General features: G+C 42.8%; 1 protein-coding gene across 1 annotated transcript; it reads left to right on the top strand.

Annotated features, from left to right (window-relative positions):
* Positions 1-10655: 10655 nt before the first annotated feature.
* Positions 10656-15222, top strand: LOC106696345. The gene is given in 7 exon segments (XM_023750458.1): positions 10656-10676; positions 11316-11560; positions 11562-12769; positions 12772-13414; positions 13416-14024; positions 14026-15083; positions 15086-15222. Coding segments are annotated over 7 exon segments (3921 nt in total).
* Positions 15223-15447: the final 225 nt, after the last annotated feature.

Below are 15447 nucleotides of genomic sequence, written 5' to 3'. Positions count from 1 at the left end.
TGGGAGGAGGTCCAAATTGTCTCTCTGCAGCTCTATTTCCATGCTCTTTTGCAAGCTGATTACATTCAGTTTGAATTTTGCAGAGTAAGACAAATTGCTTACTGGTATTTATCTTTTTATTTTTTGACATCTTTATGGGCTCAGAATGCTCTGGTCCCTGTTGCATCGGTCCACTCTCTACCTCCACTTCCAATTATGGTATCAACTGATGTCAATAACAATAAGGCTCGTGATTGAAGGAAGCTTGTTTGAAAATGTATGGGCAGCTACACACTGGCATGACTCCCTCCTAGGCTGACTTCTGTGTATAAAACGCCCCTTGATTTTCAGTCTAACGATTTTAGAAAAAAATAGCGTCTTATACACGGAAAAATATGGTAAGCATATATCAATTTATGCACCTATATTCTGATTTCTGCTTGGAATTGGAACTGAAGGAATCTCATGGAAAGAGAGTGTGTACTGTCTTCTAGAACATCATTGATCTTTGCTAGTGTCTAAACCAGAGGTGGGCAAACTTTTTGACTCAAGGGCCACAATGGGTTCTTAAACTGGACCGGAGGGCCGGAACAAAAGCATGGATGGAGTGTTTGTGTGAACTAATATAAATTCAAAGTAAACATCATTACATAAAAGGGTACAGTCTTTTTTTTTTTAGTTTTATTCATTTCAAACCGGCCGGATCCGGCCTGCGGGCCGTAGTTTGCCCACGTCTGGTAAACACACATAGTTTGTGGTCTCATCCTCTGTCCCTTCCTTATCTGCTTTGTTGCAAATGATTCTTCCCGAGTTTTGATGATGAGCTAACATTGACTACTGATATCTCTGGAGGATCCAGAGACTTAAGGACCACAGACTTTAAGATCTTGTCTGAAGTCCAGGCCTATTTTAGCCATACATTACATTTTATATTATTGAGAAAGGTCAAGGAAACTCACATTCATAGAATATGTAGCAAAACAACATTTGAAATATATTAGAGTTCTTAAAATTTGTTTCTCATATGATTCTCTCCTTCTCATTAAGTCCAAGGACTTCATTGCCTCAAGGACTATGAATATTGCTCCAGAAAGAAAATAAGGGAAAACATCTCTTAAATACTCACTTTGAACTCCAAAATAGACTACTTTTTAGAACCTAAAAATAAAGACAATTGTCATGAAACTCGTGCCTTTTTATTTTAAGATCTGGGCAATTGAGAGAGAAAATTATTTTCTCTGCACTGTACAAATATTGTGATTTAAAAATCTCAATGATTGAGATTAAAGGAGTAGAATATTGAATTTATGAAAGGTCTCAATAAATTAGGGATACTAGGTATGATACAAGGGCATTATCAACTGAACACCAAGTGTCTCTGAACACTTTTATACTTTAGGGCATGCAGAAATACTTTTATATTTTTAGAGCATGCAAAAACCTTTGCTTATCCCCCCATGGCCTACTGAAACAGTGTAAAACAAAGAAAATAATTATCTCAGATAATATTTTTACCTAAACATGCATCCCCTTCTATTATACTCTATTCTAGCTATCTCTTGTTGAAGTTTTATACACTGCAATGATATATTCTCCCAGAGTTCCCTATAAGAATAATGCAAAAACTCATTCTGTTTTTTTCTTAAACTTCAAATCTTATAATTCTATCTTTTTATAGAACCAATAACCATGGGCCTAGTTTAGTCTTCTTTGAATATTTCTATCCCCTCACTATGCTTATGCAGTGTTTTTCTTGCCTATCTCCACAGTTGACAATGCCCTTGTATCATACCTAGTATCCCTAATTTATTGAGACCTTTCATAAATTCAATATTCTACTCCTTTAATCTCAATAATTGAGATTTTTAAATCACAATATTTGTACAGTGCAGAGAAAATAATTTTCTCTCTCAATTGCCCAGATCTTAAAATAAAAAGGCATGAGTTTCATGACAATTGTCTTTATTTTTAGGTTCTAAAAAGTAGTCTATTTTGGAGTTCAAAGTGAGTATTTATGAAATGTTTTCCCTTATTTTCTTTCTGGAGCAATATTCATAGTCCTTGAGGCAATGAAGTCCTTGGGCTTAATGAGAAGGAGGGAATCATATGAGAAACAAATTTTAAGAACTCTAATATATTTCAAATGTTGTTTTGCTACATATTCTATGAATGTGAGTTTCCTTGACCTTTCTCAATAATATAAAATGTAATGTATATTAAAATAAACAAAAAAAATTATTCTTTATAAATATATATATATGTATATATATATATATGTATATATATTTATATGTATATATATATATATGATTGAAAGTTAGGAGATTGGTGGTTGTTAATATTATATTTTTAAAGTAATAAGTATAATGATAATATGATTAACTTGTAAGTCAATCTAGGAATTGAAAGAAGTTTATTATTTTCAAAATATAAAGGAGTTTAGTTCTGAATCATAAAAAAATCCCTCATTGTTCTCAAATTCTAAATGGGAATGGGGACAATAAATATTGTTTATATACAAAAAATATAGAATGTTAGAAGATGATACATAGTGTGAGAAAATGATTGGGAATAACAGGATTAGCGACATCAGAAATTTGGAGGCTCACAATGCTCAGTTTTCATTAGAGTGATCAATAACTTGAAAGAGATGAAGAAACTAGCCATGTTGACATTTGGGAAAAGGACTAGAATAGGTAGAAGGTAGGAATAATAATAACAACACTTCTGATTAGATTATAAGAGAAAAATATAGAGAAGATATTTAGATAAAGGAAGAGAGGGATAGCAGGAGAGCTAGCACAAAGACCTCATGAGAGAAAGGTAGAAGTTAGGTGTAAATAAAGGGAAGGTAGAGGTACAAGGTAGGTAAAGGGGAAAAGCTAGTAAAAAGGACCTTAAATCAGAATGGTGCCTGTTATGTTAGAGAACAGCAGGAAGTCAAGTCAAAGTACATCACAGAGATCAGGTGAGGGAATAGTAAGAGATACAGATAGAGTGTCTGAAAATAGAGTCTATTAAACCATTATAAGAACTTTTATTTTAATTTTGTGTAAGATGAAAACTCATTGAAAAGTTATAAGCAGAAGAGATATATAACAAGACTTTTTTGGAATAATCAATGTGGCTTCAGTGCTGAGAATATATCAGAGTGGGGGTGGTGGCAAAGATAGAGACTAATTAGAGGCTATTAGCATAATGCAGATGAGAGTTAATGGTTTGAAACAAGGTTGTAGCAGCTGATGTGGATAAAAGTTGTCAAATTTTGGATGCATTTTTCATGGAAAAGATAAGAAGATTCTATTGTAGACTAGAAGTAGAACATAGAAATGAGAAAGGCATAAAGAATAGTAAGTGCAACTGGTTTTGTTCAGTGGTTAGAGTGCTGACATGTGTACTGAAGGGTCACAGGTTTGTTTCCAATCAAGGGCATGTGTGGGAAGCAACCAATTGATGTGTCCCTTTCACATCGATGTTTCTCTGTCTCTGTCTCTCCACCTCCCTTCCTCTCTCAAAAGGAAGAAAGAAAGAGATAGATAGAGATAGAGATAGAGATAAGGAAGGAAGGAAGGAAGGAAGGAAGGAAGGAAGGAAGGAAGGAAGGAGAAAGAAGAAAGAAAGAAAGAAAGAAAGAAAGAAAGAAAGAAAGAAAGAAAGAAAGAAAGAAAGAAAGAAAGAAAGGAAGGAAGGAAGGAAGGAAGGAAGGAAGGAAGGAAGGAAGGAAGAAAGAAAGAAAGAAAGAAAGAAAGAAAGAAAGAAAGAAAGAAAGAAAGAAAGGAAGGAAGGAAGAAAGAAAGAAAGAAAGAAAGAAAGAAAGAAAGAAAGAAAGAAAGAAAGAAAGAAAGAAAGAAAGAAAGAAAGAAAGAAAGAAAATAAGAAAATATCCTCTGGTAAGGATTAACAACAACAAAAAAGAATAGTAAGATGTGTTCTAGTCATAATGGTGGCATAAGTAATTATGGTACTCTCCTCCTCCCACAACAAAATCAAAATAACAACTATCTTTCAGAAATGCCTAAAATTGGACTGAATGGAATTTCTACAACTAGGGAATGAAAGAAGTCAGAGATAGACTGGTAGAAGGGACAGAGATGTGGAATAGGCTGGTCCCACACCCACATGTGACAAATAAAAAGGGGAGGTATATCTCAGCTGTGGAGGGGCCCCTGTGGAGTGAGATATCCTAGCCCCACACAAGGGCCCCCACTCCAGGGTTCCAGTGCCAGGAAGAGAATCCCCCATAAATTCTGGGTATAAAAATCAGCAGAGATCAAGGCTGAAGTGGATGGAGGCAATTGGAGTCCCAGGCAGTTCCTCTTAAAGGTTCCACACACAGACTAACTCAGACTCACTCCCTCCGAACTCCAGCTTGAAAGGCACTGGACTCTACAGAACACCTATTACCTTAGGCCACTTTTCCAAATCAGAGACATATGGGGAGGAACTGTATTGTCCAGCATCAGGGCAACAACTGGGGCAGCAGCTTTCTCCCAGACAAAATTGCTGGCAGAAGACATTGTTTCTTTGATGAGCACTACACTGACAGAGCCAGCAGGTGGGTGCCATATCTGAGACTCCATCACCTGGCTCACCTTGTTTGCCTCACCCTGGTGATAGCTTGGGTCCCCACCCGACCTAACTTTCTGGACCACCCAAGCTGTTTCTAGTGGTTTTCCCATACCAATGGCCTGTTTTGGCTCATGTTTTAGATTTTCCTAAAGTCTCTCAAACAAGCAGTATCTGTCCTCATCAAGCCTCATACCTCTCAATAAATGTCCCCAGGCCCACTACTAGCAGCAGCCAGCCTTGGTTCACAGCTTGTCCTCGCCTAGGCACCTCCAAGCCCAGCACAAATAATAGCTATCTGCAGATCACTTTGGAGGTCATTACTGGTGTCCCCAGACAGGACACAGGCAGCAACTGATGTTGGCCTCCACTGCCCAGAAGGCCCCAGAGCCAGTGCCCCTAATGGAGAGCTTTATATCATGTTGAAACACCACCAGCCAAACATCTTCATGCACAACACACTCAAGAGGTGGAATTAGCATGAATCAGAGCTCTGTTGAAGTAAGTCCTTCTCTGTGGGGTGAGCTCCTACACAGCTGTTTTTCCATGGTGGTCAGAGGTTGGTGGTCAGTTGTTGTAGCTAGTCCTTGCAGCTTATTGGCCTGGGAGTAGATCCCTCCCATTGATGTACCAATCTCAGCTCAACTACAAGTGGAGGGTATACATACATAGCCCCCAAATACCCAGCTTGGGTGATTGGAGAGGCTGTGCCACTAGATCCTATAGGACACTTACTACCTTAGGCCACTCTACCAAGCCTGGTAGACATAACAGTTCTACCAAATACATAGAAACAATCACAGGTAAGTTGTCCAAATAAGGATACAATGAAACATGTCCCAAATGAAATAGCAGAACAAAATTCCAGAAAAATAAGTAAACAAAATGGAGACAAGCAACCTACTAGATGCAAAGTTCAAAACACAGGTTATAAAGATGCTCAATGAACTTAGTAAGAACTTTAATAGCATAAAAAAGACCAGTCAGAAATGAAGGATACACTAACTGAAATGAAGAATAATTTACATGGAGTTAACAGTAAAGTTGATGAAACTAAGACTCAAATCAATGATTTGGAATATAAAAAAGCAAAAAACACCTAATCAGAAAAAAAATGAAGATAATGTGAAGAGCCTTTGACACACCTAACATACCAACATTCATTTTATGGGGGTGCCATAATGACAAGAGAGAGCAAAAAATGTAAAACTTACTTAAAAAATTAATGACAGAAAACTTCTCTAACTTGATGAAGGAAATAGACATACAAGTCCAGGAAGCACAGAGTGACCCAAACAAGATGAACCCCAAATATTCCCACACCAAGACACATTATAATGAAAATGCCAAAGGTTAAAGAAAAGAATAATCCTAAAAGGAGCAAGAGAAAAGCAGTTATCTATCTACAAGGGAGCTCCCATAAGACTGTTGCCTTTCTCAACAGAATTTTTGTAGGCCAGAAGGGATTAGCAAGAAATATTCAAAGGGATGAACAGCAAGGACCTACGATCAAGATTACTCTACCCAGCAAAACTATCATTTAGTATCAAAGAACAGATAAAGAGCTTCCCAGACAAGAAAAAGCTAAAGGAGTTCATCACCACCAAATTAGTATTACAGGAAAAGTTAAAGAGTCTTCTTAAAAAGAAGAAAGATAAAAAATACAAACAATAAAATAGCAATAAATACATATCTATAGCCAGTTGAATCGAAAATAAAATAAAATAAAATAAAATAAAATAAAAAATAAATAAACAAGCAGAATAGAAACAGACTCATAGAAACAGAGAACATTTTGACAATTTCCAGATGGGAAGGGAGATGGGTGAAGGGATGGGGAAGTGAAAATTAGTTGTTACAGAATAGTCATGGATATGTAAAGTACACTATAGGGAATAGGGAATAGAGTTAATAAGCTACACTAATAAAATAGAAAGATGCAAATTGGCTGTCACTTAGCGACACCCACCAGCTAATCAGGTGTGAGTATGCAAATTAACCCAAAAAAATGGCGGGTTAATTTCCATACACAGGCAAGGAGAGGCCGGGGGTGGGGTGGCCACTTGCGCGCACACTGGCACCAAGCGGCCTGGGCCAAGCCACTCTGAGCCTGTAGGCCCAAGTGTAGGTCCAGAGAGTACAGGGTCCCGGAACACCCCTGGCCACTCCGGCCTACGCGTGCAGGCACTGAGCTGCCGGGAGTGGGGCGGGAACGTCCCCCACAATGAGCAAACAGACAGCAGGGACCTGCTTGCTCCTGGCTATGACAGCAAGGGGCAAGCAGTCCCCTGCAGGGCCCCCACAGAGAGCAGATGCCAGGGCCCTCCTTGCCCCTGTGGCAGCCAGCCAGAGAGCAGGCAGCAGGGCCCTGCTTGCCCCTGGCCCCAGCAACAAAGGGCAAGCAAGCCCCCAGAGAGAGCAGACACCAGGGCCTGCAGTGGCATCAAGTAGGCAGGTCCGCAGAGAGCAGAGAACCACGGGGAGCAGGCCTAAGCCATCAGTAGGACATGCCCTGAGGGCTCCCAGATTGGAGAGGGTGCAGATCAGGCTGAGGGATCCACCCCCGCCCTGTGCACGAATTTTGTGCACCAGGCCCCTAGTATTCTAATAACTGTGTATAGTGTCAGACGGGTGCAAGATGCATTGGGATGATCACTTATTAAGTTATATAATCTCTAATCACTAGGATGTACACCTGAAACTAATATAATAATTTGTCAGCTATAATTGAAAAAAATGATAGAACTAAAAAAATACAGACAGTCCTCAGGTTATGTTGGACTCAACATATGTCATTTTGTGGTTACATCGCCATCTCCCATTTGTTTATAAAAATAAAATGTTCTGTCATTTCGACATATGTGCATATGTGCTTTATGTTTTTTATTATTTATTTACCACAAATAAAGGTCAGGAATTGTTATCTTTCTTTTAATTTTTTTTTTACTGTTTCACTTCATTAGTGCTGTGTATGTGCTCCATGTGAGTGATGTAGGTGCTTATGTAGGTGGGTTCTGACTTACAGTGAAAATCGCATTATGTCGTGCTGTAGGAACGGATCTCTGATGTAACCTGAGGACCTACTGTTAAAAAAAAATGACAGCTGTTTACCTGGTTGCTTATCATTTCTTCCTTCTTTAATAACAAAATATTAATATTGGAGGTAATAATTTTCTTAGGTTAAAAGGAGAATGAGGAGGAACTGGCAGAACATGAGAAGTTATATTTCTCAGCTTCTCATTCAAATGGAGGTGGCCAAGGAAAATCACCTTAAAAGAAATCGACTCAACTAAGATTGTTTTTGTTTTTTTACTATTGTCCTTGTTCTTTTCTTCTTTTTGAGAACTGCAGTGTTGGACACAAAGGCCAAGATGATTGTAAAACCCATATCTTAAGCCATTAAACAAATAATAGCAGTCGCCCATATATAAAAATATTTGTCCTTGAAAAAATAATCATTATATGTTTACTCATGTAATCAGGTCTCTATTATTTGTATCTTAGCTTGATTTCTAACAAATACAAATGAATTCAGGGTATTTTGCCTGAGCAATTTAAATGATGTCATTGTAATTTACTGAGAAGAGGAAGACAGTGGGAAGAACAGATTTAGAGGGAAAAGTAGGAGAAGTTTTCTCATGCATTATGTTTGAGATGTCTATTAGGTATCTAAGTGAAGGTTTTCTCTAGATAACTGTACAGATGAGCCAGATATTATTGATGAAGATTAGAGAGTGATTATGGCAACCATACAGATATTTTTAAGCAATTTCTAAAGGGCAGGACAAACCCAGTGATTTCTAAATCTTACTGATTCTTTTAAAACAAAAAATACCTTAAAATTTTTCCTTTTATGTACAATTGGGTAAATATTACTTCACAGCTAGTTTATAAAAGATGGATAAATATCCTTTCTGTCTTTGTTCCTTTCATCACAATGGCATCACAATAAAAATTTACTAAATTTAATAGAATTTTTTGTTAACATCTTTAAATCTTTATAATATTTTAGGTGTCAATTTATGTAAATCAATTTCCACAGAAACTACTTTTAGTATAATAACTTAAATACTAATTAAATCGCTAATTCTATTATTTTAATTTTTGTGATATTATCCATTTGTACCAAAATAATCATATATATTTTTACACTTTAAAATATGCAAATATTTTTATGAACAAAAATATAAATCATTCCATCAAAGCATAAAGAAATTATTCCTGTATTTATGACTACTGATTAACATAAATAGCTAATAGATACCTACCAACCTGAGGAAAATAGTAATAAAAGCAGCTATGAAAATATATAACCTGTTGAAGTCCATCCAACCTAAGCAGCAATATTAGTATTGCTGATGTAGCATTGCTACAGAAGTATGGGCGATTATAATTCCAAAGACTCTTTCTCTATAAAAACCTTCCACTGCACAAGCAGAATGTCAAAATTTCCATTCACATTTTAACACTATAGCTATATGTTTCTTTGCTCTCACTGCAATTTACTTAGAGAAAAATTAGGACCATAAAGTTGCACATTTATCATCTTATAGTGCTCTTCCCATTTTTGATTCTGCATTTATGAGCTTGCATTCAGCCAGGAGTTTATTATTATCCATCTATAAATAGTCAACAAAATAGTAAATTATGCATTTAAAAGCCCTGCTGGCTGACATTTTTAAAGTTCACTGGATTGTTTATTTATTTATTTATGTATGTATGTATGTATGTATGTATGTATTTACTAGAGGCCCAATGCATAAAATTCATGCAAGGGGCTCGGCCCTCACAGCTGCGGCACACGGCTCTGACTTCATCCAGAAGGTCATTCAGCTGCCCAGTCTAATTAGCATAATACACTTTTATTATTATAGATTTATTTATTTATTTATTTATTTATTTATTTATTGTAGTAGAATGTGCTGCAAGTACCCAGGTTCTGAAATCTGATTCCCATTTAGATGTCATTGAGAGGTCAGGGCAATTAGTTTACATTAATATTTCATGGCCTAAGTGTTCCCTACTTTGATACTGCCATCTTGTAATAATTTTTCTTACACCTAAGGACCAACTTGTAATCATATAGGTATAACCTGATAGGTGCATTAAGCTTTATTATACCTCACTCTGCCTTCACCAAAATAATTTTAAGTGATGTATTCATTAATTTTCAACTGTTTTCTTTTTACTCTGTATATAGAATGGAGGATAGTGAAAGGGCGAGGACTACGCCCTCCATCTTACCCTGGGTCCTCCATTTTTGGGCAGCCATGTGCTCGGCAAGGCTTCTTCCAGGAAGCCCAAGCCTCTGCTAGCCACACCCAGGATTTCTTTAAACTAACCAATGACAATCAAGGGAAGTGCGCGCCATAGGTATGAACACATCCTGTGTAACGAGATACCGACTTGTGCCTGGCCAATCAGCAGGGCCCACAGTCCTCTCTCCTCCCCTTACTATAAAACCTCTCTCCCCACAGGACTGGCTCTCTCTCTGCCATTTGCTGCTGTGTCAGTAAGGAGGGTAGGGGAGCCAAGCCCGGGTTTGAATAAAAGACTATGCTTTTTCATCGGACTCAGCTGGCTCCCTGGTGTGGTCTCTTGGGGATCCTGAAATCTGAGCATAACATTTGGGGGCTCGCCCGGGATTCCCAAGACCATCGAGGGACCCCCGATCCGGAGAGTCTGACCGACCGCGGTAGGTGTCTGTGTCGTTGTGTGTTCTGTTCTGTGCGAGCTCGTTTCTGAAATCTGTAATTGCCCGAAACGGTCTAGGTGGACGCACCGGGGGATCACGGGTGGGAGGAGTAGGGGGACGCCCCGATCCTCCATCTGGAGGGGCGTAGTTTTGCTTCCACGGAGTCAGAAGGTCTGTAGAAACCCCTCAATCTGAGACGAGGCGGGTCGCTCCCGCTGGTTGGCGCCCAGCCATCGTCTAGCTTTCAGTTTTTGCTTCCATGGAGTTGGAAGATTGTTTTGGTTTTGCTTCCATGGAGTTGGAAGACTATACTTTTCGGCCCTTTAGCTGTATGTGTTTGTGTTTGTTTTGTTTTATTCTGTGGACTTACTGGACGGACATTATGGGACAGACTGAAACTACTCCTTTAAGCATTATGGTCGATCATTTTAAAGAGGTAAAGGGAAGAGCCAGCAGCCTCAGTGTGGTGGTCTGGAAAGGCCAGTGGCAGACTTTTTGTTCCAGCAAGTGGCCGACTTTTAACCTTTGACCTCCCCACCATCCGCTGGGTCAGGGACGTCGTCTCCCAACTCAGGGGTGGACATCCTGATCAACTCTCTTACATTGTTACCTGGCAGGACCTCATGGAAGACCCACCATCTTGGCTTAGGCCCTTCCTACCTTCACGCCCTCCTGGGCCACAGCCCATTCTTGCTTTGCAGGAAACAGAAAATGAGTAGAAAAAGAAGAATCTCACCCAGCCATCAGCTCCCCCCTACCCTGTCCTGCAGGGGGGGACTGAAGAAGACCTAATCTTTCCTCCCCCATATATCCCACAGGGGGGCGATCCTCCTACACCAGGAGTTCCGGGAGTGGCTGGGGGCGGAGTTCCGGAAGTGGCTGGGGGCGGAGTTCCGGGAGTGGCCGGGGGCGGAGTTCCGGGAGTGGCCGTGGTTCCTGTAGGAGGCCTGCCTCTCACCCAGCAGAGAGCTCAGCAGGAGCTGTCTGTCGCAGCACCCGACTCCACTATCAAGACCCTGCCTTTACGGGCCCTGGACCCCCGGATGAGGACGGCAACCAGCCCCATCACTATTAGCCTTTCGCAACCAGTGACCTCCATAACTGGAAGGCACAAAACCCTAAGTTCTCTGAGAAGCTGGGGGGACTTATTGACTTGCTAGATTCTGTCCTTTTCACCCACCAGCCCACGTGGGACGACTGCCAGCAGCTTTTACAGGTCCTGTTCACAACTGAGGAGAGGGAAAGAATCCTCAATGAGGCCCGGAAAGTGGTTCCAGGCGTGGATGGAAACCCAACCACCAACCAGGCCCAGATAGATGTCTCTTCCCTTAACTAGGCCTGAATGGGATTTCAACACCGCAGAAGGTAAGAGGAGGCTTTTGGTCTACCGCCAGACTCTAATGGGGGGTCTTCGAATGGCTGCTAGAAAGCCAACTAATTTGACCAAGGTAGGGAACGTACAGCAGGAAAGAGATGAGTCTCCAGCTGCCTTTCTAGAGCGGATCATGGAGGCATATCGCACCTATACCCCCATGGATCCAGAAGCCCCTGAGAATAAGGCAGCTGTAATCATGAGTTTTATCAACCAGTCAGCCACGGACATTAGAAAGAAACTGCAGAGAATATATAGGTTAGGAGAAAAGAGTTTTTGGGACTTGCTGAAAGTGGCTGAGAAGGTGTATAATAACCGAGAGCCCCCTGAGGATAGACAAGCCCGTGCCATGGTGGCTGCCAGTGACAAGCAGACCCGAAACCTGGCCAAGATTCTGCTAGCCACCACCACGGAGTCCCCTGAGGAGCGGACCCGCCACCTTCGCCAGCTTGCCAATGGCCAAGAAAGAGGTAAGGGGACTGCCCGGGGCGGGAAAAAGAAGCTGGAACGGAACCAGTGTGTTTACTGCAAAGAGATAGGGCACTGGGTCCGAGAATGCCCAAAGAAGGCCGGTAAAAAGGAAAACAAGACAGACTGGTTGGAGGTCTTGGAGCTGGAAGGACTGAGTGATTAGGGGAGTCGGGGTTCGGGCCCCCTCCCCGAGCCCAGGGTAACTCTTATAGTGGAGGGGACCCCTGTTGACTTCCTTGTCGACACTGGAGCACAACATTCGGTCCTCCGCACACCTCAGGGGAAGCTAGCCAATAAAAAGTCCTGGGTGCAAGGGGCAACTGGCATGAGCCAATATTCATGGACTACCCTAAGAACAGTAGATCTAGGAATGGGCCGGGTATCCCATTCCTTCATGGTAATACCAGAATGCCCCTACCACCTATTAAGACGGGACTTGCTAACCAAGATTGGAGCCCAAATAACTTTCAGACAAGGGGGGCCTCAGGTCACCGATGGCAAAGGCCACCCTATCCAGGTTCTGACTCTGAGACTGGAGGATGAATATTGCCTCCACCAGGGGGCGCCCTCAGTAGAGAACAATATGGACGGGTGGCTGCAAGAATTCCCCACAGCCTGGGCAGAGATGGGGGGAGTAGGACTGGCCGCTCACAGGGCCCCAACCCTGGTAGAGCTAAAACCAGGGAAGGCCCGATAAGAGTCAAACAGTACCCTATGTCCCAGGAGGCTCAGAAGGGAATCCAGCCTCACATCCGGAGACTGCGAAGCCTAGGGGTACTGGTTCCGTACCAATCTGCCTGGAACACCCCCCTCCTGCCAGTAAGAAAGCCCCACACTAATGACTATCAACCAGTCCAGGACCTCCGGGAAGTAAATAAAAGAGTCCTGGATATACACCCAACCGTTCCTAACCCATACACTCTCCTAAGCTCTCTGGCACCCTCTAGAGTCTGGTACACTGTATTAGACTTGAAGGATGCCTTTTTCAGCCTGCCGCTAGTGCCTCAAAGCCAACCCCTATTTGCCTTCGAATGGCACTACCCATAGGAAGGCTACAAGGGACAATTAACCTGGACGCGATTGCCCCAAGGGTTCAAGAATTCGCCCACCATCTTCGACGAGGAGCTGCATGAAGACCTCGGTGAGTACAGGAGAGAGCACCCCAGTCTCACCCTCCTTCAGTACGTAGATGACATCCTGATTGCTGCCAATACCGCCAAAGATTGTGAGCAAGGGACCAAAGATCTGCTGGCCACCCTAGGAACCTTAGGGTACCGGGCCTCTCCGAAGAAGGCTCAGATATGCCAAGAGATGGTGAGTTACCTGGGATACATACTGGTTGTCAGACGCTAGGAAAGAGACAGTCTTGAAAATCCCTACTCCCACCTCCTGGAGGGAGGTGAGGGAATTCCTAGGATCGGCTGGCTATTGCCGCCTCTGGATACCAAGTTTTGCTGAGATCGCCAGGCCCCTATATGAAGCCACCAAGGAGGGGAAGGCCTTTGAATGGACTGAGACAGAAGAAATTGCCTTTAATCAGATAAAGAAAGCTCTTTTGGCTGCTCCAGCCCTGGGCCTACCAGACATTACGAAACCCTTTCGCCTCTTTGTAGACGAGCGCAAAGGAGTAGCAAAAGGGGTTTTAACCCAGGCTTTAGGCCCCTGGAGTCGCCCGGTAGCATATTTGTCTAAAAAGCTGGATCCCGTAGCCACCGGCTGGCCACCATGCCTAAGAATCATTGCGGCAACCACGCTCTTAGTTAAGGATGCCGACAAACTGACCCTGGGACAGGAGATCTGGATCACGACCCCGCATGCCATTGAGGGGGTCCTAAAACAGCCTCCTGATAGGTGTATGAGCAATGCTCGCATGACCCACTATCAAAGCTTGCTGATCAACCCCCCTAGAGTACGGTTCCATCCCAGTGGGGCCCTCAACCCTGCTACCTGACCCCGACCTAGATGCCCGACTACATGACTGTGCGGGAATCCTAGAGCAGGTACATGGACTTCGGAAGGACTTGACCAATCGTCCCCTCCCTGATGCAGAGGCCACCTGGTTCATGGATGGAAGCAGCTTCGTGCGGAACGGGTGCAGGTACGCGGGTGCGGCGGTGGTCACCGACACGAACACCGTGTGCGCGGAGGCTCTGCCCCCTGGGACGTCAGCTCAGCGAGCAGAACTCATTGCACTCACCAAGGCACTGACACTGGGGGCTGGGAAACGGCTTAACGTTTACACAGACAGCCGTTATGCATTTGCTACAGCTCATGTTCACGGGGCGATCTACCAGGAGAGAGGGCTATTGACAGCAGAGGGACGGACAATAAAAAATAAGCAAGAAATCCTCGACCTGCTCGCGGCCTTATGGCTTCCTTCCAAGTTAGCCATAATCCACTGCCAGGGGCACCAGAAAGCCAATGACCCGGTAGCAAGAGGTAACCAAAAGGCTGACCAGACTGCAAAGGCAGTACCCCTTACCTCGGTCCCTACCATGGCCTTACAACTACCAGACCCAGAGGACCCAGTCTTACCAGACCAGCCCAAGTACTCCCAGGAAGAGTTGCAAGGTATCAGAAAGCTCCCCAGAGCCCAGGAAATAAAGGGATGGTGGCATACACCAGAAGGGGAACTTATACTGCCAGACCGGCTCGGGGACACGGTATTAGTACATATGCACCGATCCACTCACCTGGGAACCCGGAAAATGAAGAACTTATTCCGACATGCCGGGATCAAGATTCACCAGCAGAATACCAAGATAGATCAGGTTGTGTCTGCCTGCAAGACCTGTCAACTTACGAACGCAGGGGTCGGATCAAATGAAAAAGGGATCAGGCTCAGAGGCACCAAACCAGGAGCACAATGGGAGGTTGACTTCACTGAAATTAAACCAGGGAAGTATGGTTATAAATATCTTTTAGTATTTATAGACACCTTCTCTGGCTGGGTAGAGGCATACCCAACCAAGCATGTAACAGCTCAGATGGTGGCCAAGAAGCTGCTGGAAGACATCTTACCCAGGTATGGTTTTCCTGCTATGATAGGGTCCGACAACAGACCAGCCTTTATTTCACAGGTAATGCAGGTAGTAACCAGGGCTATTGGGGCAAATTGGAAATTACATTGTGCTTATAGGCCCCAGAGTTCAGGTCAGGTAGAAAGGATGAACAGAACTCTAAAAGAGACCCTTACCAAATTAACCATGAAGACTGGTGGGGACTGGGTGGCTCTTCTACCGTATGCCCTTTACCGGGTAAGGAACTCCCCTTACACCCTGGGCTTTACTCCCTATGAAATCATGTTTGGCAGGCCACCCCCTATCATTCCTAACCTTTAATCTGACTTTCTTGCTGAATTTGA

This window comes from Myotis lucifugus, unplaced genomic scaffold (genome assembly GCF_000147115.1).
Source record: "Myotis lucifugus unplaced genomic scaffold, Myoluc2.0 scaffold_13, whole genome shotgun sequence".
Classification (NCBI taxonomy): domain Eukaryota; kingdom Metazoa; phylum Chordata; class Mammalia; order Chiroptera; family Vespertilionidae; genus Myotis; species Myotis lucifugus.
Note: the sequence above shows the minus strand (reverse complement) of the source record. Positions and strands in the feature narration are given on the sequence as shown.